General features: G+C 37.5%; 2 protein-coding genes across 2 annotated transcripts; one reads left to right on the top strand and one right to left on the bottom strand.

Annotated features, from left to right (window-relative positions):
• Positions 1 to 61: 61 nt before the first annotated feature.
• Positions 62 to 9,167, top strand: gyg2 (glycogenin 2). The gene is made up of 9 exons (XM_042716435.1): positions 62 to 275; positions 3,172 to 3,310; positions 3,523 to 3,697; positions 3,902 to 4,064; positions 5,092 to 5,218; positions 5,357 to 5,555; positions 6,085 to 6,246; positions 6,949 to 7,068; positions 7,560 to 9,167. The coding sequence occupies exons 1-9, from the start codon at positions 269 to 271 to the stop codon at positions 7,683 to 7,685; spliced, it is 1,218 nt and encodes a 405-aa protein (XP_042572369.1). The 5' UTR covers positions 62 to 268; the 3' UTR covers positions 7,686 to 9,167.
• A 1,507-nt stretch (positions 9,168 to 10,674) lies between these two features.
• Positions 10,675 to 21,597, bottom strand: LOC109095173 (immunoglobulin superfamily member 10-like). Its single transcript, XM_042716434.1, has 7 exons — positions 21,091 to 21,597; positions 20,370 to 20,578; positions 19,221 to 19,350; positions 18,676 to 19,066; positions 14,306 to 18,433; positions 13,261 to 14,179; positions 10,675 to 12,866 (listed from the first exon to the last, which is right to left on the bottom strand). Exons 2-7 carry the CDS (start codon positions 20,546 to 20,548, stop codon positions 10,958 to 10,960), a joined length of 7,656 nt encoding a protein of 2,551 aa, XP_042572368.1. The 5' UTR covers positions 20,549 to 20,578; positions 21,091 to 21,597; the 3' UTR covers positions 10,675 to 10,957.
• Between the last annotated feature and the right edge of the window lie 3,490 nt (positions 21,598 to 25,087).

Below are 25,087 nucleotides of genomic sequence, written 5' to 3'. Positions count from 1 at the left end.
AGTATTCAGTGTAGTAAGTCTATAATCGATATCTGTAGATCTATGTTCAGTCGTAGTAGCGGGGGTTGAATGACCCTGTCGCGTGACCGTTAGGCTACTAACAGTTTTCACTTGTCATTGAGCATGGACTGAGGCGCGCTGCTATTTGAAGATAGCACGACTATCGTTTCATCGACTTGTCATTTATTTTAAACACTGCTATTTACTTAATAGCACTTGTTCCGTACAGATTTCCCTCATTACTCAGAAGAGCGATATTCAAACTGGGATGGCGGGTAAGTTCACCCTTCTTTTACCGTTTTCGTCCAAATGTCATACACTAGACAGTAAACAAATATAGCATAAGTGAGCACCCTTAAATCATTGACTGGGTAGGATGTATGATGCGTTTTGACCTATTCAAGCAAACTTAGTTATTTAAATGAAATTGGCGTTTGAAAGGAATTGTTTATTCCATGTGCTGTCACCAACAGCATAAGCACTAAGCAGTCTATTTGCGTTTCAAACCTGTTGTTTCATTCTATGTTCAATCACTGGCCATACAGTGAAGTGAAGTGTTATTGTGCCATCCGCTTCCTTTGTCTGCCAATGGAAAGGGGGTCAGGAAGACAACAGTGGTGATAGCTAGTGTATATCAGTAACCAGCTCACACTGGCGCCTGATTGCGATGGGTCATTGAGTTAAACTTGAGACCTTGTGTGCCATGCATTTGGAAACCTTCCTTGTTAACGCGAGTCAAAAGTTGGACACACTTTTTTTATACAGTGCATTTGTTATAGTATTCAATAATCCTTGTTAAAAATAATAAAAATGCATTCATTGTTATTTCAAGTTAGCTCAGGCACATTAAGTAATATTAACATAATATTAACAGATACAACTTTTGATTTTAATAACGTCTTAGTAACTGTTGAAATTAAAATTTCCTAAGATTTCTAAATGCTTCAGAGGTATTTTGAATTGTTCATGTTAACAATATGGAACCGGTAACACTTTATTATAGCGAACAATTCTCACTATTAACTATTTTCTTATTAGCATGCCTATTAATAACATATTGGCTGTTTATTATAAAGCACATATTCTGCATGACCATATTCTACATCCCTAATCCTACCCAATAGTTAAACTTAACAACTACCTTACAAACTATTAATAAGCAGCAAATTAGGAGTTTATTGAGGCAAAAGTTGTAGTTGATAGTTAGGTAATAGTGAGAACTGGACCTTAAAATAAAGTGTGACCATGGAAGGTTATTATAAATAATTTTATGGCTTCTTTTCATTCACGATCTGGCCCATTTTGTCAAAAAATAGTAGTAATAATAATTTAATGAATTTAGGCATAAAACAAAAGTTTGGTTAAAACATAATATAAGATCATCCTTTAAGTCAAATGTGTCTAAAAATTTTGACTAGTAATTAGGGTGGGTTGGCATTCGATTTTCAATTTTGAGATTCGAATATTCTCTTTTTTTTTTTTTAACCCCTTGGGACATTCTAAAACACTTAACGTGACATCGCTTAACGTGGCTTAATGTAGGCTACTAAGACAGTGATATTAACAGACCAAACTCACTAAACATCATACTAATAAAGTATACTATCTACAAAAAATCAGATGAGCCCTGAATATGAACACAACACTTTTAATAACACGTTATTCCTAAAAATTAATCATTTTCTTATAACGGTTTTCTATGGAAGGAAAAGGCTTAAGGTGTTATTAAACGTTAAGCATTTTAGAATGTCCCAACCCCTTGGCATCCCCTGCGAAACGGTTCTCATTTGCTTGAATATGAATCGCCCATGAGTGAACGTCATGATTCATTCCATCTGGAAGAGAAGACAAACATGCCGAAGACCTCAGCTGTGTAGGAGCACTTTAAATTGAGTGAGGACAAGAAATGATTTGAAACTGGCCTAACACAACAGCACATCAAGTTTGAAAAATCACCTAATTTCTGTAAGTAGTATGCCTAGTATATTGTTGGTGTAAAAAAACCATAGACTGTATAAAAACATGGACGTGGTGTCCGTGACATCACCCGTAGACTCCTGAAGAGCGTTTTTGAAGCTCAAAGTGTGCAGAGCATGCCGTCACCATCTTGGCAGCATGACTCTCCTGGATAATCGAAAATGGGCAAAAAGGCGGGAGCTAGTTGCTGAAGCCACGCCCACCTAGCTCTATATCTATCTATATAATTTAAACGGATGAGTTATAAAAAAAATCACCCCCCTCACAGTTGTCATGAAGGGCAAAAATAGCTTTATAGACCAAAAACGAGCTGCTTTTATCCGCCATGTTAATCAGTATCTTTACACATGATAAAAACGTGAAGTTTCAAGTTAATTTGCTTGGAAAATACTTGCGAATACAGCAGCCATAAAAAACGTAAAGTACCCCAGTCTAATAGACTAATAATGTGTCTATATTAAAATGATTGTTTCTTTTTTCTTTTTATTCACTAGTGTGTTTGTTCTCGGAGCATATAAGCCCTGCCCGCGTGAGGCGTGCCACTTTTGGCTCACGCTGTTCTGTAGTTTATTAAAAGTTTATTAATTCGGAACTTGTTGCATGTCCATATTGCACCAAAACAAGACACTGCACTCCCTTGAGTCGGCAGCAACACACCCGCCATGCGAAGTCGATTGGATGAACAGTTCTCGACATAATACAAATGCAAACAGACAGACACACAGAGATTCCTGCCTTTATTACACCATGTCTACACCGGGCACCGTTGTCATGTTGCGCCGCTCCGCAACAACTAAAGTCTGTCTGCACTGGACGTGACAAACCGACCGTTGAAAATCATTTGAAATTTGTGTCAGTATGTCATAAATAGAACGCTGCAGCAGTTTACTGTCGGGAATGTATCGCGCCATGCCACGCCACATCCATTGTAGACAGCATAAAAGGTTCTGTTGTATTTTGTCGCAGCACATCATCCGGTGTAGACACGGTGTTGAGATAAGAATATGTTCAGCCCCCTCCCTCCAAGGCTTCGAATATTCGGTGTTGATTACTACTGAAGCTTCGAAGCTCAAAAAATGGCATTCGGACCAGCCTTACTAGTAATGCATAAGTTGGCCCAAGGCACATTTATTGCACGTTTGTCCTCTGTTTTCACCATTACTGTCTGATATTTTATCTGTCTCTGTCTCTCAGAGGCTCAGGCCTTTGTGACCCTGGCCACCACAGATGCCTATAGCATGGGATGTTTAGTGGTAGGCAAAAGTTTGCGCAGGCATGGAACATCAAGGAAGTTAGTGGCTATGGTTTCCCCCAACGTTTCCAGAGCATCAAGGTGAGAGAGTAACTATCCTCCACCATTCATTTTGAAATGACAATAATGTAAATCTCTTTCTGTACACTGCTTTTAATTATACTTTGCCATGCATTTGAAAGTCTCTAATATGTTTTCAGTGCAACATTAATTTTATTGTCGGCTGCCTCCAATCTTTCTTGAATTGTCTTTGACTTTTTTTTTGGCTCACTGATTTTTATGCATTTGCCTAGATTGGCCCTGGAGGACGTGTTTGATGAAGTTGTAGTGGTAGATGTTTTGGACAGTAGAGACAAGACTCATCTCACCTTGCTGCGACGTCCTGAACTGGGGGTCACCTTCACCAAACTCCACTGCTGGACCCTTACACAGTACAGCAAGTGTGTGTTCTTGGATGCAGACACACTTGTGAGTACTTGACTGTAAAGAGTGCTACTGAACACCAAGGTGTTCAAAGTTATTGCTTTAGGAACATATATATCCAAAAGCAAAGTTATAGGCTTTTTATTAATAACTTTGTATACACAAAAGCATGTTACAGTGCAGGTAAACTTTTAGAGAATTTTAGACTTTTAGAGAAAAATGTGTCTGTAATATAACTCTGTGCCGCAGGTACTGTGTAATGTTGACGAGCTGTTTGAATATGAAGAATTGTCTGCTGCACCAGATCCAGGCTGGCCGGATTGCTTCAACTCTGGGGTATTTGTGTTTAGGCCCTCCCTGAATACCCATACCCAAATACTGGAACACGCTGCACAGCACGGCAGCTTTGATGGTGAATCACATGGTTATATTTAGCTGATATTACATTCGGATCTTTTAAGTTCAATCTAAATTGGATGCACTCAAAGCCTGTTGGAACTTTAATTAGCCTCAAATGCTGTTTTGTATTTTTTAATCTTTAAAAACAAGAGAAGCGCATATACATTACCATTCAAAGGTTTCAGTAAGATTTTATTTGAAAGAAATTAATACTTTTATTCAGCAAAAATGCATCCAGTTGATCAACAGTGACAGTAAAGCCATTTCAAATATCGCAAAAGATATCAAATAAATTGTAGTTCTTTTGAACTTTCTTTTGTTAAAAGAATCCTGAAAACATTCAGAAATGTTTCTCAAGCAGCAAATCAGAATGTTGGAATGATTTCTGAAGAATCATGTGATGTTGAAGACTGGAGTAATGGCTGCTGAATATCCAGCTTTGCATTTGAAAATATATTACTTTTTTTAAAAAATATTTTACAATATTCCTGTTTTATTGTGTAATATTAAAATGATAGTTCACCCAAAAATGAATATTTTGTCATCATTTACTCACCCTCATGTCATTCTAAACCTGTATGAGTTTCTTTCTTATGCTGAACATAAAAGATATTTTGAAGAATGTTGGTAATCAAACCAGCATTGACGGTACCCATTGACTTCCATAGTATTTTTTTTCCCTGCTACGAAAGTCAATGGGAACCAAGAACAGCTTGGTTCTTTAATATTATTCAAAATATATATATTTTTGTGTTCAGCATAAATATACGAACATATATAGGTTTGGAATGACATGAGAATGAGTAAATGATGACAATTTTTGGGTGAACTATCCCTTTAATGTTTCATACTGTATTCTACTATAATCTTGGTGAGCATAAGGCCTCTTTCAAAAAAATAAAAAATAAAAACTTACTGACCACAAAATTTAAATGGTAGCGTATGCAGCATTGATTGATTATTTCTTTCTTTACACAATAATTTAGCACTACCAAAACATGTATTAATGGCATTATTATGCTGTGTTGTGTCATGTATAGGAGGAGACCAGGGCATATTAAACACTTTCTTCAGTGACTGGGCAGTGAAAGATATCAGAAAGCATTTACCATTTGTGTACAACCTCACAGCCGCTGCCGTTTACACATATCTACCAGCATTTCAGCAGTAAGTTTTCAAACAAACTCTTATTAGGTATACCAATAATTCCTGATGTTATATATTTGTGAACTGTTTAGTAACTTCTCATATATGACATTTAACACATAGACAAGTATGACAAATACGCATTCTGGTTTTGTGCAGGTATGGCCACCATGCAAAAATTGTCCACTTCCTGGGTGGGACTAAGCCCTGGCACCTTTCATATGATCCACAGGCTGCCAGTGAGTCATCTTTATGCGATTCCAGCAAGAACTTTCCACAATTTATGAATTTATGGTGGGTGGAGTACTACAGTCAAAGACAGCTACAATTTAAGAAGGATGACAAGAATGAAGACTATGTAAGAATACACTCACATCAGATATCTGTTTTTTTTTATGTTGTACATAGTAATAATACCTATGTGGCCCATTTAGCTGTTCTTTATGCATTTACAGACACTTTTATCCAAAGCGACTTTGCATTCAAGCAATACAAACCAAAGTTCCAAACCAAATCACTTACAACACTGAGAAAGGGATTGTCCACCCCCCAACAAATGAAAATAGTCATCATTTAGTCATGTCAGTCCAAACATGTATGACTTACTTGATGTCCATTGTATTTTTTTTCTATACAATGGAAGTCAATGGGAAACCAAAATCTTGTTTTCTGACCTTCTTCAAAACCTTTTTTTTTTTTTTTTTCTTCCATTGAATAAAGCAGTAAATGGGTTTGGAACCACATGAGGTTGAGTAAATGACTGAATTTTCATTTTTGGGTGAACTCTCATTTTAACACACCATTAGCATAATTATCTTATTTAATGGACCTAATATTAAATTGTATTTAAGTTGTCAGTCATCTCTGTTCTTTCTCTTTGTTTGCAGTCAGTGCAGCAGTCTGTTTCTCCACAGACACATCAGACTCCATCACAAAGCCAAAAGAGCAGCACTGAAGCCCACCACAGAGAGATGATGATGCCCTCTCTACCTCTGGCTTTGGACTCACTAACAATCAGCTCTAGCTCATCTGAAGAGTCCGAGGAATCGGTAAGTGTTACTGCCCAGAGAAATGAAGGTTTGAAAAACTGTGAAAAATGACACTATGCAGTTTTGATTGCCTCTTGCTTTGAGTCTTTCTCTAAATCAACTCTGCCTTCTTTAAAAGTATTGTGCCCTCTGGGCTTTTAGACAAATCCAGTGACACACCCAACAGTGACTCACCACAACAGAAAGAGAACATAAACTAGATCAGATGGTTGCAAAACACAATAAATGCGAAGAGTTCAGTTTACATGCAATGCAAAGGCTTAGCAATTAAACTAGGCCAGAACCCTTGATTTAAGTAACGTAAAGGATAAAAGTGTTGTCAGTTTGCTGTCCATCCATTCAATCTATTCCCTGTATAATCCAGCGCAGATGTTGTTTGAATAAGTATACACATTACGTTACCTCACAAGAGTGTATATGCTTTATTAATTAAAATTCATTACATTAAGCATTTATGCATGCTTGCCTTTGCCTATTGTTTGATTTCAAACAAATTTTTATGAATAAATGAACACATGCATTAAACAAAAATACAATACCAAGTTAGTCCCATCTTAGTCCCCTCCTCCACCTCCAAATCCTGATTTTGTATTTAGAATTTGTTGCACATATAGTGAATGTGCATATATTTTGTCATGCAAAAAGTGTTTTAGGAGAAGGCCTATGTATTTATTCACTTACTTATTTATCTTGTCATCTTAGAATATTCTCTTTGATGTCCTGTCTGATGGGGAGACTGAAGAGACTCCTGCAGTCAGCCCTCCATCTGAGCACACAGAACCAGAGAGTACTGATGATTCTGCCACAGCCACTGGAGAAGCTGTATGTAGAAAAATATGCTGATTTACCTGCTTATTGGGAAAGTAGTTGATTTTGTTGTTGTAGTTCTTTTAATACTTATTACATCTTTCCAAGATACTTCAGTATCTGAGCTTTGTTCAAAAAGTTTTTAGAATAGAAAAAGAGTTAGAATTTGTTCTACACAAAATTTTTTTTTACTAAAATATAAATTGAAAATGTAAAAATACAAATATTTCAAAATATGAATAAAACTGAAATAGTATTTTTAAAAAATGATACTAAAATAACACTGCTTCACAAAATGAAGTTTGAGATTGGTCTGTGTTTGTAAATACTGCCATCTAGTGGTGGTTCATTAACACAGTTTTAAGACTTCAATTTGCAGTCATGAATCCACCAGTACCACCCCCCCCCCCCACACACACACACAAACTACATATAATTATGATTTTGATAGCAATATTTATATTAAAGTTAGATTTTTTTTTTTCATATGGTCCCTTAAATTGCAGGCTGCTGTTGTGACAGAAATGGATGACCTGGAGCATCGACGTATGTGGGAGGAAGGTCGCGCTGATTATATGGGTAAAGATGCCTTTAACAACATCATGAGGAAACTTGACCTGTTCCTCGATTAATTTTGTGTGTAAGTGTTTGATGTGTGTTTATGAGATTATATAAAATATTATCTCTATATAGTTTTGTTTTTACTGTATATCCGTCATCGTCACAGCCGTTACATTTTTCCCTCCTTAGATATAGCTGTTTTTCTACCTCTGTTGTGTATTTGCCACAATCACTGGATCATATCAAAAATACTCTGAAAAATGTCTCATATATAAATGTAAACATCTAGATCAGGGGTGTCAAACTCAATTCCTGGAGGGTCGGAGCCTTGCAGAGTTTAGTTTCAACCCTAATTAAACACACCTGATCCAACTTATCAAGTCTTTCAGGCTAATTTGAAAACTAAATATGTGCAGTATGTGTAGGTGTGTTGGAGAGGGTTGGAACAAAACTCTGCAGGGCTCTGGTTCTCTGGGAATTGAGTTTGACACCCCTGATCTAGATGAAAAAATCTAGTAATTCAGTTTGTGTATTATGAACCTACACGTGATAAGATCTGTCTGTATGATTTAGCCTTTGTTGTGATCTTTTGTTTGCAGTTTTCCTAAAGAACTGAGTGTAAATATGCTCTATAGCTGTTAAGGGAGGCATTTGACTTACTGTTTCAAATCAATTATTTTAGAATTAATCAGTTATTATTAAATCATGAGAAAAGAACTGAAAGAATGATTTAGTATTTATTGTCAATGTCCAACAAAAATCATGTAAAAAGAAGAGGAAATGTGCTTTAACAATGGTTTTCAAAATGTCTTTCTTTTTAGTGCACAACAGCAAAATTGCCATTTCTTGCCACTAGAGGTCAGTCTATAAACTCTCTCTAGCTTTAACACCTCCACAAACTCCACTGGCAGAGCATAACAGTTGGAGTTTGAAAAGCTTTAAAAGACGATGAAATACAATCATAAAGGTATTATACCTCAGAGTTTTATAAAACATATTTATCTCTCTCCAGAGATGCTTAACACAACCCTGTCTCCAAATGTTATCTGCCAGACACCACAAACTTTTATAGTAAGCAAACTTAGTGGCCAGACAAAGTCAAAACCAGTTCTATGATGGAATCTTGTTTTTAAACCCTTGTTCCACATGTTTTAATATTACATCCATGTATTACCCTCTGGCTCTGCCTTGTTAACATGACAGCTCTTTGAAGTCATGAACTATTTATGCTTATGTTACTCTGTCAATTAGAGAACATCTTTAATTTGATTTGGTTCAATAAATCATGCAATTCTTGGTATATAGAGGTCCTCCCTTCTGAAAGATCTCTCTCTCTCTTTATATGCTCTAAACTGAGCACAAGAGAGGTCTAAGTGAAATCTAAATGTGTATTTTAACCATACTTTTATGTCCATCAACATATGGACCTGGACAAAAACTCTTTCACTATGACTCTTTTTAATAGTTCAGCAATCTGAAGACTACCTGTGCTGTGTCTCACAGTCTGGTACATACCCATGTACCACGAAACGAAGTAAACAGTGCTGCCATAACGTGTTTCAGAGTCGTCAATAAATCCAATAAGGATTATTTGCCCTCTTCCACATTCTGTGGTTTTGTTGTTGGGATCAAGTTTTTCCTGCTTTCCACACAGATTTCCCACAGTTTTGTGTTACTTCAATATTAATAATTTTGCTGTAGTTAGTAAGTGTGTGACTAAGTGTGAATTTGATGAAAGCTACCCTTACCAAAAAGTAGTATACTTCAAGTTTATTTTATTAAGTATACTTAAGTAAAGTTCAAGTATATTTAGAGTTTTTGTAAGTATAAGTCAAGTATACTTAAATGTCATTTTAAGTATATTTCTGAGGAGTACATAATGCCCATTTCTGAGAAGTACATAAAAAGTAAACTAAAAGCATACTTTCCTATTTTTAGTTTAAAAGAAGTATACTAATAGCACACTTGAATAAACTTCTTTTTCGTAAGGGTATGCATGGTAACAAACAGAGGTGTACCACATAGTGAGACAGAAGTAAAGACGTTTTCAGTTCCAAATGTTCTCCCACATTTTTAAAGAATATATAGAGGACATGTAAAACTTAGTTACATGATAGTTTTCAAAATTTCTAATTTTAATGAACTGCTCTTATTTACTGGTTAGAGAATGTTTAAATAGTCATTAGCAGAGGCTAGAGAGTGATCATATAAAATAAAAAAATCATGTTGATTCATATTGTTAGGCACAAATGTTGTATTTAAAGAATATACATATTTATATTTAATAGCAGATTGTTGTGCAATATGATTGATGGCCTTTGTTTATGCAGATTGTTAAGATCATCATATTTTTATGGGACGTCCCACCAAAGGAAGGATAATGGACCAAGATGGTGCTTGTTGTAAACATACAATCTAAAAAGGAATCACCCCCTTGAATCCCTGATGTTTTATTTCTCTGTAACACATTCTCACGACAGTGCAATAACTCCCGCAGAGGAAATTCTCTTTTCATCACTCTCCTGACAAAACATTTGCCTCTGATTTCTAACCCATTTCTCTGAAGAGCAGAAGGGCATTGTTCCTCATGTGTAGCATCTGTGTTATCTGTATCAGACTGGGTGACAACCAACTTTTTTTTATTATTAAAACTCATCTTTATTAAAAATATGCAAATAGAAATACATTAGTTTTCAAAGAAAAAATAATTTATAAGTGTTACAACTGAAACAACTGAAAGGTATGAAAATTTTAAAAACAGATCTATGCAGATAAAAAAACAAAAACAAATGAGAAAGCTATTGTAGGCACCTTTGGCATCTTATTTGATAGTAACTATTAAAAGCTGAGAATCTGTATTTAATACTGGGAAGAAAAAAATTTGGAATGTGATTCATTCAAAAAACGTGTATGAATGATTTGAATAATTAGATTTTGTTCATTACTTGATGCATTATTAAAATAATTGTATCCCTGATTTGCAAATATTCTGAATTATTGGAAATCAGAATATATCATTTATATTTTTCTTCCATGGCTACAAATATATATCTTTTTATTTCATCTATACATTTAGACATAAACTGTCATTGTCAAACAGTAAAAGCAGAAAGATGCTTTGTAATATCAGTAGGTTGGTTACATTACATGAAATCCATTCCAAGCTTTTGAAGGGTAGTAACTTTTTACATTTCACAATGTTTTACTTGCAAATATGTAATGTTTTTGCTTTTGGGCTGATTCCTTTCTATATTTCACATTGACAAATGCTATTGCTATTAAGCTGTGTTAAGCTCAACGTCGCAGTTCCTTGGGCATATGAAGAGTAGATCTCTTGTGTTTCTTAGTACACATAAAGGTATGTACTTTTTGTGTCAACCCCTACCACATTTCTGGCTGTGCATCTGTATAATCCAGTATCTCTTATTGTAGGATTCTGAATGATTAATGAACCCTGAGGATGGAGGTACTTGTTCCCAATCAGCCGTGGCTGGGGGCTGACAATAAGCCGTGTTCGGTCTGGGGTCTCCCATGCAACTTCTGCTTTGGGAATACCCATGGCCCCACAGTTGAGTTGTACTGCTACTCCTCTTTTAGCATAGGTGGCAGGAGCCGGACCACTTGTGATGCGGGGTGGATATGCAATGATGATGACTGGGACAGTTAGTAGGGAGCTTCCATATTCATTTGAGGCCCTGCAGGTGTATGAGCCTCTGTCATGGACAGAGGCTTGTTGGATTGAGAGGGTACCATTGGAAAGAACAGCATAACGACCTGCTCTTTGAGGTCGGTTTAAGACCATCCCACTTGGCAGGGTCCAGGCGAGGCGGACAGACTCAGTGTTTGTCAAGCAGTGCAGATGTAAACTCTGCCCATTCATGAGACTAACAGGTGAGTTATACATGTTACTGATTTCTGGCTTGTGTCCTGGCATTAATGTAACAGTTCTTTCAACCATTCCAGCAGCATTTCGTCCCAAACAACGATATGTGCCTGCCTCTGACAGAGCAGGATTACTAATGACCAAAGTTCCATCGGACTTGTGGAGGAATTTATTGAATTGTGCACCACTCTGTAGTGGAGAGCCATTTAGAAGGATCCAAGTAAGCTGTGGGGTTGGTGACCCATCAAATGAACAGTTAAGATTTATAGTCCTGCCTACAGTCAGTAAGAGTGACTCCATTTTAGGACTCTTAAGTTTTGGCTTCTCTAAAATATCTGTTACATCAAGCTGAACAACAAGTCTTGTTTCGCCTCCCTCATTACGAGCAACGCAGACTAACTGGCCTGCATCGGTCATTCTCGCTGAACGGATATCCAAAGTGCCATTGCGATGTACTGTCATTCGATTGCCATAATATGGTGCATGGAGTACAACATTTTCTGGAAGAACCCACATGACACGTGGAACAGGGGTACCAGTGGTTTCACAGTCAATCAGTTTCCGCTGATCTCTCACACTAGAAATCCTCATTGAGTTTGTGGTACCTATGAGGCCATTAATCGTAGGTGGAGAGACAAGGATTTCTACTCTGGTCACTTTGCGATCCTGCCCTGCACTGTTCCTGGCAAGACAAATATAGTTCCCACCATCGAATCGCTGAACTTTCTGAATGACTAGAGTCCCATTATCGTGTATAAAATATTTGTCTGAACCTGAAGTTATGGCTCTATTAGTGGGTGAAAACCACAGTATAAGAGGTGTTGGCTCACCCTTGGCACTGCATTGCAGAGAGATGGATTCTCCGTACAGGACCCTGATTGCATCATTTGTCTTATTAGCAATCACAGGAACATCTGCAACTACTTTTACATGCACTTTCATTTCATCTTTTCCAACCTGGTTCTCAGCATAACAAGTATAGTCGCCCTCTTCACGCATCCCTACTTCATTGAAGAAGAGGGTTCCATTGTCGAAGACAACATACCTGCGACTTCGACTGCCAACATTACGTTCAGTCTTCATGACACTGTTGATCATGGTGCCATCAGGCAGAGCCCACTGGATTTTAGGGTTGGGTAGTCCAGAGGCCACACAGTCAACTTTTAGGTTTCCTCCATACATCACCTTCTTATCAGACTCTGTCTTCTGTTCAATTTTAGCAGGTTTTGCCAGGACGATGACCTTAAAGGGCACAAAATCATCCCCGACTTTGTTGCGGACAACACAGAGGTATTCACCATCATCTTTTTCTGTCACAGATATGATGGATAGTGTACCGTTGGCAGATACTTTTATCCTTTGATCATAACTGAAATATACAAAAAGACATTATTATTATTATGATCATTATACATTTTTAAGATGTGTAATTAGAGCACTGTAATGTAAAATGTTACTAACAGAAGATTTTTGCTTTTAATGTAGTGTTGCACTCTTGATCCTTGAGATTTCACAACCAGATGTGCCCTTCTTTTAGAAGAGCAGTTAGAGTGTTTGATTTTGCATGCAAAGAGTAAGATGTCTCATCAGTCAAAACAAGATGCAAAGTTATGAAAACAGTGTCTAAGTGCATGCTTTAAGGAGCAAGAGAAATGCAGATAGATAGGAAAAAGAAAGGAAGATAGTAGCTATGTGTATATTTTTCTAATGTGAGTAAACCCAGAATGCAAAGGAGATGTGCTTCAGTGAAGTGTTTAGATTACCTGTAGTAAGCATCCACAAGTTTTTTGGATGGAGTCCTCCAGATGATCCTGGGTTCTGGATTCCCTGATGCAATACAGTCCAGGTGCAACCTGCCTCCATAGACCACATCTGTTTTTTGAGGCGAAGAGAATGTAATCTTGGCTCTTGAGTATATTATGGACTTCCTTACAGTCAAAATAATGGTCCTCTGTGCAGTGCCAACCACATTGGTTACTGAGCATTCATACCTCCCTGCGTCTGTCGGAAAGAGACTACGAACATAGAGTGTCCCATTTGGGAATACAAACAAGTTACGTCCATTGATGAACTGTGATGGACGGAGCTGCATTCCATCAGGGGTAATCCAGCCAATGGAAGGCGGAGGGGCACCCCTGGCAGTGCAATTCAAGTAGGCAGTGCTTCCCTCTGGAAGAGTGACATTCTCATGTCTTGGTTGCTGAATGATGGGTGGCAAGGCCAGAATAGTCAGCCGAACAGATATGGTATCAGCACCCGCTGCATTGCTTGCAATGCATTTGTAAATTCCTCGATCCATGTGACTGACCGATTTCATGTGAAGCATGCCATTAGATAAGACTGAGACATTGGCAGGATTGGCATGAGTAGGTCCACTAGAATGTACCATTTTTCTATCTGGTAGGACCCAGGTGATCCGAGGCTGAGGGAGCCCTTGGGACTGACACTCAAACCGAACAGTTTCTCCAAGGTATGCTGTGACTTCACTATAGCGAGGCTGCAGCACTCTGGGGTGTTCAGCCAGAACAATTAAATTAACCACAAATTTATCCTCTCCATACTGGTTTTGGACACTGCAGAGGTACTGGCCACGGTCCAGAGGAAGTACATTGTGGATTATGAGTGTACCATTAGAGGAGACTTCAAATCTTTGTACCTTGGTATTCTGTGTTACACTTGCCCCTGCAGGAAAACAGTGACAATGCTAGTACAGAATCAACAGAATATATTTCTACATGCATGTGTCAGCAAAGTATTGGAAAAGTAATTGTAATATTGTTAAATAATGATAAAACATATCTTTCCTACCTGTGGATACTTTAGTCCATGAAAGGAAGGGAATGGGTTTCCCCACAGCCACACAAGGCAAATAGGCATCAGTCTCAGCATGTGCAGTTACTGATCTAATGTCTGTGCTGATGATCCGAGGTTTGCTACTACCCTCGGGCACTGCTGTTGGTCTTTGTTGAGGTCCTCCTGATGTGGCATAATGTATCAAAGAGCTTCCTCTACCCTGAACACCTGGCTTACCAGGAAGTTTTTGCTTGGGTGAAGATACTGTTGAAGTTGAGTGAAGTGGTTGAGTCATGGGTGTTTTTGTAGTGGTCTTTTTGTGGGTGTCTTCCTCTAATTTTTGAGATACTGTTTCCTCAGAAACACTGGCTAACTGATAAGGAAATTGTGTGACTGGAGGTCCTGCCCTGCTATTTGTTCTGTGAAGTTCTATCTTACTAATAATTTCTTTGCCTGGGATTACAAATATATCTTTGTCACTGTCAGGAATGTGATTAGCATTGTCTAGTTCACCTAGCATGCCTTCAGACGTGGGTGTATTTGGGTAAAACATATGGGTATGTACTACAGAAAATTTCAGAGCTGCTGTAGTTGTTGTTGTGGCAGTAATGTTGTCTTTAGTAACTGGAGGTAGATCAGCATTTTCTGATGGAGCCCAAGGATTCATGGATAAAGAAGAATCTTCTTTGTTGTGAATGCTGCCAGTTGGAAGCCTGCTTGGGTTTGTTGTTGTAAGCACTAATACTGGAGAGATTTGGGGGCTGTCTGTTGGAACCTGTGAACTATGTTGTGCCCCCTCAAAAATTGTAGTGTCAGCTGTTGCTGAACCTTGTTGAATTTCCAAATTATTTTTAAGAATTTCATTTTGGGTGCTTGGGGAAGATGAAGTGAATGGCCTCACAGGAAACCTTCCTTCAAGCTCTTTGTAGGACAAAATGTTTTCAGTCTCTGTGGGGTTATATTGGATGTTTGTGTTATCTGGACTTGCACCTGGAAGTTCCTCTAATTGTGCATGAGAGCTGTCTGATGTTGGGATCGAGCTGGGGTCTCTTGTAATTTTTCCCTGTTGAGTCTCTTCAAAATGTTTAGCTGCAGGGGTATGCATGCTTGTAAACCACTCATGAACGTCTGCCTTCACAGGAGGATTTGTAATATGGGGGGACAATTTGGATAGTATAGTTGTCTGTATAGTTGCCTTTTCTTGTTCTCTTCCAAAATGACTGAATATTGATGGAGACACTGGTACTATTGCAGTGTTTATAAGTTCTTGAGCTGGCTTAGAATCAGATGAGTGTCTACCCTTTGTCATAGATACATTTTCATGGAATTTGGATGTATGGATTTTGTTATTCCTGCCACTGTATAATGGATCTGTGTTCTCCTCATGAGTCATTTTGCCTAGTGACGGTGGTTGGCTGCCAGTTAATGGAACAGTAATATTCATCTTGACTCCTGCACTTTTGGCCCATGAAGATGTTTCTATTTTAGTTTGAGAGGAGGCAGTTGTCTTAGTAATCACTGAAAACCCATTTGTAACCTCCACAATTGAAGCTGAAGTGGGCTGTGGGGTGACATTTGTGACATATACTGATGATTTAGAACTGTTTGTCTTAGTTCTAATTCGATTAGGCTTTCTTCGTCTTCCACCATTCCTCCTCCTCAAACTGGATGAGTTCCTAGCACGTGAGGAAGAAGCATTAAATGAATTAGTGAAGGTTGCTTTATGTCCTGAAGTGGGTTTGGTGGTTGGTGTCACAGTAAGAAGCAGTGGAATTTTTGAGACATTATGTTTCTTCTGAGTTATGTGCTTTTGTAGGGTCTGTGGTCTTTGCTTAATTGTAGTAAGAATTTCAGTAAAAGAGTACACAGCAGTTTCTGTACTTGGTTCTGTGAAGGCTTTTGCTGTGGTCAATGATAAGCTGTGATCCATCCCTCCCTGATAAATCTCTCCCACAAGCTCAGGATTTTGCAAAACCCTGTGTTCTTCATCTTCTTCGTCATCAGACTTTTGAAATGATTCAGTTACCCTGCCACCATCCATTGTGTGGCTTTGGTTTTCCTGTAAATGGGTTCCATATGATGCTGTGCTCCATACAGTGCTCACTGCAACTCCTTCTGCAACCTCTGAATCTCCCAAAGTAAAATGGGTCATCTGTGGTCCAACTGTGGGTTGTGTGATATATGTGCTAACTGTAAACAAATCTGTATTTGGATCTGTTTCAGGAGCAGCTATCTGGTATTCAACATGTCTTGAATCCTCAGAATCCAGAGCTCTTATATCCAAGTTGTACTCAGTAGCCTCAGTGGGCATCTGTGACATTGTGACAGAGTACAACACATCCTTTACTGGTGCCCAGGTGCCCTCTATCGTTGTACCGTCTGCAGACGATGCTTCAATCTTGTTAGCAATTTCTGATTGCTTTGTGTAGGCAGTCTCTGACTCCTGTATTTTGTTTGAACTGGTCTGAACATAGTTTGGAGTAGTTGTTTTTAAACTAGTTCCACCACTGCGAACTTTCGCCAAAATGCTAGCCCAGCGCTTTGGGTCTATTTGGTTGTTTGACATGCTAGTTTTTCTTCTTGTCTCTACTGTGTTAACCCTATCCACTACTGGGCTACCTACTCTCCTCCGTGGTGTGCCAGGGCGTCTCCAAGAGTTCCTAAATGGATGGCCTCTCCTTATTCCCACACTTGGGACCCGCCTCCGATTGGGTAAATCCACTTGCCTAGGAAGCACTTTGTCTAAAAACTCTTCAGGTTCATTATCCCCCGAAGACTCCATGTCGTTTGTCACAAGGACTTGGGTTGAAACTCCCTCAGCAGGTTGAGGGCTACTAGAGTACTTCCTTAATGGGAGTAAACCTGGTGGCCTTGATATTATTACTTTTGTGGCCAAAGTATCCATCCCATGCTGATTTCCTGCTACACACTTATAGTATCCATTGTCTGAAAGCTGACTGTGTCTAATAATCAGAGATCCATTTGAAGCCACAAATATCCTGGAAATGTTTACCCACTTGTTTATAATGCTACCATCGGGGAGAATCCAGTGTATTTCAGCATCAGGGGATCCAGTGGCAACACATGGAAGGATAAAAGGTCCACCTGTGAATCCTGTAATGGGCTCTGTTACTCCTTCCCCTCCAGGAGGTGGACTGGAGGATTCCTCCACTTTTAGGCGAAAAGGGAGTATAGTAAGGTCATCTGAAACCTGTGCAATACAGTAGTACACCCCTGAATCAGAATGATCCACAGACTTGATTTTAAGAAGACCAGCATTTGATGCTGAAAGCCTGTTATCAACATTGCTATGAGGTGTTTTTAAAGTAGAGCCATCGGGTAGCATCCATTTAACTGATTCATTCCCTGAGCTTTGTATGGAACAGTTTATCTCAGCAGGACTTCCCACAACAGCAGCCTGCATCGTTCTAGTGTCGTTCTTGGACTCAATTACAACCCAGCCCCTACTCTGCTGTCTTATAGATTCCTTTTCCATAACCTCAGTCATATGGGTGCTTAGAATTAGTCGAACACTTTTACTTGTAGACTGAAGTCTGTTTAGCTGAAGGTCCATTGATGACTGCATTATCCAGGGTGGTTCAGCTGCTATGTTAGCTTTTACTCCTGTATAGTAAAGAGCATCCCTTTCAACATCTTGGCGATATCTAAAGCTTGTGTAAGATTCCTTACTCAACATAATTTCTCTTTGAAGGTGGGCTGGAACATCACTGTAATATGCAATCAATCTCCACAACCTCTCATAACTGGACCGGTCAATTGCACACTTTAAATCTAACGTCAGAGTCACATTTGCTGATATTTGATACTGGTTAACATAGTCCCAGCTTATGCTAGTCAGCTCTCTTGGCTCAGTGACAACGCATTTCAAGTCTACTTGATGTCCATGTTCATCTGACAGGCCCAGGGAAATGTTGCCAAGGGGTTGACGAAATTCATCAATTGTCAAGAGGTCACTTTCTGTGTCCTCTGGTGAAATGGCTCTGTGAGCCGTGCTGATGATGGGACTATTGCAAGTGGGCTTCTCCAACTCCTGGAGCTGTTTCTTTAGTTGTTTTAAAGAAAAACACATAGGGCATAGCTGGCCATCTGGATAGGCTTTGTCCTTTTTACATTTCAGCACTCCTGGAAAAGAAAGGGAGGTGGTCGAAGTACAGTAAGTGGAAATTCATCAAGATAAAATAAAGTGATAAGCATTGGAAACAGTTCTACAACTAATTTTACTAATATGAGTTCAGTATAACCATAAACATCCCATGCAGATGATAATTACAGTTCATGATTTCTACTACATTTTCCCTTTGAACTGATACAATATCATTGTTTATGTTAACGGCAACATGATTGTCAAAAATTATGATAATTACCTGGTGAATTTTTATTCCAGTCTTTGAACCACCTCATGCGACAGTCACAGGTCCAAGGGTTCCCATGCAGGAAGAGATTCTCCAGGTAGGGCATGCCTGCTAGCATCCTCTGTGACAAAGTGGTCAGTAAATTATCAGACAGGTACAGGTGTTTCAGGGTGGAAACTGGGAAGTGTCCAAGAATAGAGAAAGTGGAGAAGGTGGCTGGGTGGAGCTGCTGAAGTTGATTGCCCTCCAGTTGGAGAAGGCGAAGAGACGTGAGGCCTTGGAATGCATTGGGGTGGATGAACTCAAGTCTGTTGTGATCCAGGTGCAACCTAGTGAGACTCCAGAGACCCACAAGGGTCTGTCTGCTAATTACCTTCAGTTTATTATAGCTTAGTTTCAGCATCTGCGAAGAAAGAGGAATTTTAACTCTAAGTGTCATTTCATTGCAATAGTTGTTCCATAAATAGTCATAGAAAGTCTTATTGTGAACAGTAGTACAACAACAACAACAAAAAGTACAGAAATAATAAATTTTCAAAGGAAAAAGTTGACAGTACCTGAAGGGATATGAGGTCATGGAATGTTCCATCAGGAATTTGATGCACATCATTGCCATGCATTAAAAGAAGCTCCAGTTTTCGTAACCCAGCGAAAGAGCTGTAAGTTATTCTATGTATAGTATTAAACCTGAATGAAGGAGGGACATAAGAAGGGGTCAATAAGATTAAGGTTAATTATGCAATAATGTTGCAGATTTACTAAAAAAAAAAAAAAAAAAAATTAATTGGTTTCAGTGGGGGAGAACAGAGCTTGTTTTTAGAAGGCTATACAGTTTTGAATTAAAAGTCTAATTGATTAAATATGTATTTTCTCCACCAGGGAGATTTGTTTCAAGTGCCTAGTTATTATGATTAAATAATTTAAAAGTGAATTCTGCCATGCCCTGGTGAATATCAATTTTTTGTAACTGCTGTTGGGTAAACAAATGAACAAAATAAAAGTCACACTTCAGCTAAGTTTATTATAATTACAAAATTTATTTATTTATTTATTTAATATACATTTTAAGTCAGGGCAAATTGTCCTATGAATTTTTATTTTAAAAACAATTACAATTTATTATTTATAATGCTTCTTGTTTAAAACTATGGTTTGTTATTTTGTTCATTACATATTAAATTGTTACTTAATAAATTAATTTGTTCAACAATCGTTTTGCTGTTTTTATTTAATTTTATTTGAAAATAGACTGGTGACAGGTATTGCATTGTGACAATTAAGTGAACTGCATCTTACATTTCTTGTGCAATAACAGTAGAAATATACCTTTGTAACTAAGCTAAGTTTTTATGTAGAAATGGAAAGAAAAGTGTGACAGCTCTGTCACCCCAAAGTACCATCTCAAATCCTCCCTGGGAAAGTTCTAAAGATCCTGAATAGTTGAAGGCCACCTGTAAAATGGTTGAAATATCCCTGGCATTCAACACCATCAAGGGAAATTCCCACTAACCTACAAATGAACCCACTTGGATTAAATGTCTTCAAACAACGAGAAATGAAACAAAGTTTCAACATGTTTCGATGACCTGTATGATCATCTTTACAAGATAAATCACTTTTGGAAGTGGGTGTGCTAAAGTGTTCTTTTAAGAAAGCTGATATCAGAAAAAGAAGAAGAAAATGACACCGTAATCAGTCATTCTTACCCCAAATTCATCCGCTCCACCTGTTTGGGCACGCCAGCAGGCACCGCGATTAAAGAGCGGAACGTGCAGTGAACCTCCGCGGGCTGCTGGCAGGCACATGGCCGTGGGCAACACCGTACCACTACAAGCAGTGCTACCATCACAAGTATCAACAAAACCTGAGCATAAAAGCGACCCATCTTAAGCTCCACACCAGCAAACACCTTAAACTGCAGAAAGAAGCAAAAGCTGAAGCGGCACATTACAAAATACTGTCACACATTTTCCCCCATGACTTCTAATACACAAGATAACAAAATCTTGGTGAAACTATATTTATTGAAACTTGAAATAAAGAAATCGGTGTTAAATGTCATTTATTTTTAATCTCCCTTACGAAAATTAGCCATGATTTTACTACAAATAAAACTAAAAAAACATGGTTTCTATAGTTAAACTATAACAAGTCTATAGTTAAACTATAGTAGCTAACCACAAATTAACCATGGTTTTGCTACACTAGCCATAGTTTAACCATGGTATTTGTAGTAAAACTGTGTTTATATGAATTGTAATCAGTAGGTTACGCCAAATGAAAATCATGGTTACTACACTTTTACTATAATAAAACCATGGTTCATTTTAGTGTGGGTAACAGTTGAATTCTTGCTTAAAAATAAGTAAGGGGGCGCAGCTGAAATATTGAACTCCGATTTCATTCAAGAAAAGGGAAAGAGCAAACCTTTATGTTAACTTTGTTAACAGGAGATCATTCCATTTACAATCCGGCATGGTTTTGGTCCGCAGAACCCTTCAAAACTCCATTTCCAAGGATCATGTGATAGTCCATTTACTTCAGGCAGCAAATTCTCCACTGATGATGAAAAGCTGAAAATGTTTTCATTCAGGTTTTAAGTTTTTATTTCTTCTCTTCCTAATCCGAAATGAATCCAGTTGGTTGATTTCTGATGAGGGGAAACACAAAAACAGCATAAATCACTAAAATCTTAAAGAAAGAGAAGCGCAGTCCAGCTGTGAAGCTGCGCGTTCTGTTGGAAACGTGAGAATGGAACTTTCAGCTGGCGGTGGCGCGCGTGAACGCGTCTGCGCAAAGAACGCAGGGCTCGGGGGAGTGACCGACTGTGAGCCGTTTACACGCGTTCCTGAAAGTAATGTTTTGGACGACACGAGGAGCACACCGCCCAGGCAAAATGTGGTGCATTAACCCCTCATGTTAGAGGGGAGAGAAAAATGCTTGTTAATTATACCGAATTGGACAAAAAATCAACGACTTTTTGTTTTGTTTTGTTTTTCCACTTTGTTACACTTGGGTTGTTCCTGGTATACAAAAAATGCTCCTACATTTCTCATTATGCTATATTATTACCAAAAATGAGATGCAATCTCGTTAACTTATTGATCTGAGCTTATGCAACTCAAAAAAAAAAAAAAAAAAAAAAAAAAAGGTTTTTGAGTGACCACTGCCAAAATTATACATATGTTTTACTCAAAAATTGAGGCACATAAGTAAAAAAAAAAAATACAACCCTTGTGCTATTGAAAATATAGTGATAATGTAGCACAATGAGAGATTTGCAAACACATTTTAACAGGGCAGTGATTTTTGACCAGGAACACCAAATTAGTTACAGGATTCTCAGCACAGTTTAAGGGGTAAATGTCAATTCTGTGTTAAAACCTGGCCAGTATCTACAAACAAGAACATGTTGTTTGTGGTAGCTTTGAAATTACTGCATCTCCCCACTGTGATTTTTCCATGCTGTTTAGACTCTTAAAGGTTCCGGCTCTGTATAAGTAAAGGTTACACAGAGTTCAATGCCTTGTAATTTCCTTCTAGACCCTTGTCCTCCATACCATTCACAGACGAACACACACACACATACAAATACAGTGTGTACTCTAAACTGATGCATGAAGTCCCCTGAGTTCACAAGGCACCCTGAAGCATTTAAAGAAGAAAATGCAGGGGGGCTGGCAAGGGCAAAGTTCACAAACTTCTGTCCAGGTTATTGACCATTTGGGAGATTCCATACATCACATCATGTCATTTCAAGCAGAAAGCACACCTGTTTGAAAATGATATGTACGTACATGCAGATTTCTTCAGTGAAGGATCCACTGTGATCATGATAAGACAAGAATCCAAAACAAAATGTAATCACTGTCTTCAAGAAAGGAACTTCCTTTGTTAGGGAGATCATCCCATTTAAACAGTTTAATTCTCATTTGTTGTGTTTGGAGGTTTTATCACCATAAATCATTGATATTCCTAGTAGGAGAATAAATTACTATACAGTTTTATACTAATAAATGATTAAAATGAATGCATTTTTACTGCAGTTCATGGCAATAAGATCTTACCAACCCAAGAAGAACATTAGTGTACATTTTGTAAATAACACTTTATATATATGTGTGTGTGGGTGGGTGGTTGGGTGTGTGTGTGTGTGTGTGTGTGTGGAAAAAGACTGAAAATGTTCCACAGTGACTGGTTTTCTCAGAGAGCACATTTACACATTCTTCAAACAACATGCTCAACTAATTTTCAGTTAATGTTCTGTGACCTCAACATGTCATTCATTTTAATGGCAGAATAACATCTAAACACAGTGAAAGAAACTGATGTCAGAATCTTTTAACAACAACTGACTGAGTGGTTAAAAAAATAGGCCTCTCTTAAAATGTCTCACGCTTTGCCACAGACCAGTCATACACCACAGTCATGCTGAATGGTCTTTCAATATACTTCTGCTGCGGTGAGATGAAATAGTGCACCTGGAGCAGACTTGGGAGTTCATCCTCCATCACCTTTTATACATACTGCAAATGAACAGGCTCTCATTAAGCATGAGTCAACCTTAATTTTCCAAAACTCCAGTATGACTAAGTTCTAGGGCTATGCGTAGCATAATGTGCACATTTTATTGGAGAAATACTAAAGGTAGAATCCTAAGTTTACCATGAAAAAAATAAATTGTTTTTATACTAAAACCCATATTTTAATTTCTATATATATATATATATATATATATATATATATATATATATATATATATATATATTTATATATATGTATATATATATATATATATATATATATATATATATTACGTTTTCATTTATAGAATTACTATCATATGAAGTAAAACATACAAAATCTTTTAGAAACTGGAACAATTTCATATATTAACATATGTATTTAACCTATACAAATGTGTATGTTTATGCATGTATAATACATTTTTGTACTACACTCATATATGTCATGTAGGCCAACATGTATATCCATCCTAAAACCTGTCAGTATGTGTTGATATTATATAAGTAAATATAAAAGATGTATTTAAACATTTTGCAAAAATATTTACAAGAAAATAGATCAGTCTTTCTACTTAAAAATATTGTTTAATCAAATTTGTTATTTGATATTTCTTTTTAATAATTTGTGAAATTTACTGACTGTAAATCAATTTTTCCCCAAGTGTATAAGGATAAGCTAAATATCTTTGGAAAGTTTGCATTTAAATCAAAGGTTTAATAAAAAAAAATTAAAATGTATATTGGGGCCCAATAAGACTTTAAAAATATAATTGTTACTTTTAAGCTTGTAAATTTGTTAGGTCTGAGACATAATTAAATTTAATAACAGGGAGTCTGAAGACAACATGTTTACAGGTTGTGAGGTCAAAGGTGCTTTGATAAGATTATAATCAAAGAACTTTGTAGGCATAAATTAAAATTAACTTTGAAGGGTGTGCACACACTTTAGCAACAAGCTCATATTGGATTAATAATATTTTGGTGTAGTGGGAAGCATCAAAGCTTGCACCTGTTTTTCCAGACACTGTTTTGAAAGTGAATGCAGCTACCATTCAACAATGAATCTACAGTATACAATGCAGGCCAGTCCACCTGGTTAGCACATGTCACCAGTGGTCCCTGAGCGGTAGTTCCTCTGACATGCAAGTGACCTAAAGACCTAGTATATGCATGATATCCTTGCAAATACCTTTCAGGTGTTGTTAAAAGCTTTGTTTCAGGCAATTGAGATCTTCATGATACTTGTAGGAAAACACTGATGTTCATTCAGCATATTAATTTTACTTTTAAAATATCTATTCTAAAGCATATCCAGCTGTAAATTCAAAATAAAATAACAAAAAATACAAAAGCATTAATTATTAGTGAGTATAACATTGTTAACCTGTTATTTAACAGGTTTTTGTTCACCGGTTTCATATATTTTAAATACATTTTCTAAAAAATTACCCACAGCACCTGTGGCAGATGTAAAAAAAAACAAAAAAGCAACTAGCACCTGTTTTCTCTATCCTCAGTGATTTACAACATTTTACCAGCTTCTACATTTCCTTTTTTTGGTCATCTTTAGACACTGAAATGTGTTTTTCATTCCCCCCTGCATTAATCAAAAAGTGTCAGTCGCACATTTACGCTGCTCCCAGATCAGTTTCCTTGCTTTATTCATTGAAAATGAAACAGTAAATCTGGTCTTGGATCAGCAAATGATCTGTACTAACCAGACTTCCCTGTTTGACCATCTGGCCGAAGACTGACCTGTAGAATTCAACTAGTATTAAACAACATTCCCTAGACAATGATGTTCTGTTTATTTTCACTGGTGGTCTGACCATATGTTAAAACGATCCTATAATGGGTAAAGTAGCTTTTATTTACATTGTCATATTTCTAATAAAGGT

The sequence above is a fragment of the Cyprinus carpio genome, chromosome B1 (assembly GCF_018340385.1).
Source record: "Cyprinus carpio isolate SPL01 chromosome B1, ASM1834038v1, whole genome shotgun sequence".
NCBI lineage: Eukaryota > Metazoa > Chordata > Actinopteri > Cypriniformes > Cyprinidae > Cyprinus > Cyprinus carpio.
Note: the sequence above shows the minus strand (reverse complement) of the source record. Positions and strands in the feature narration are given on the sequence as shown.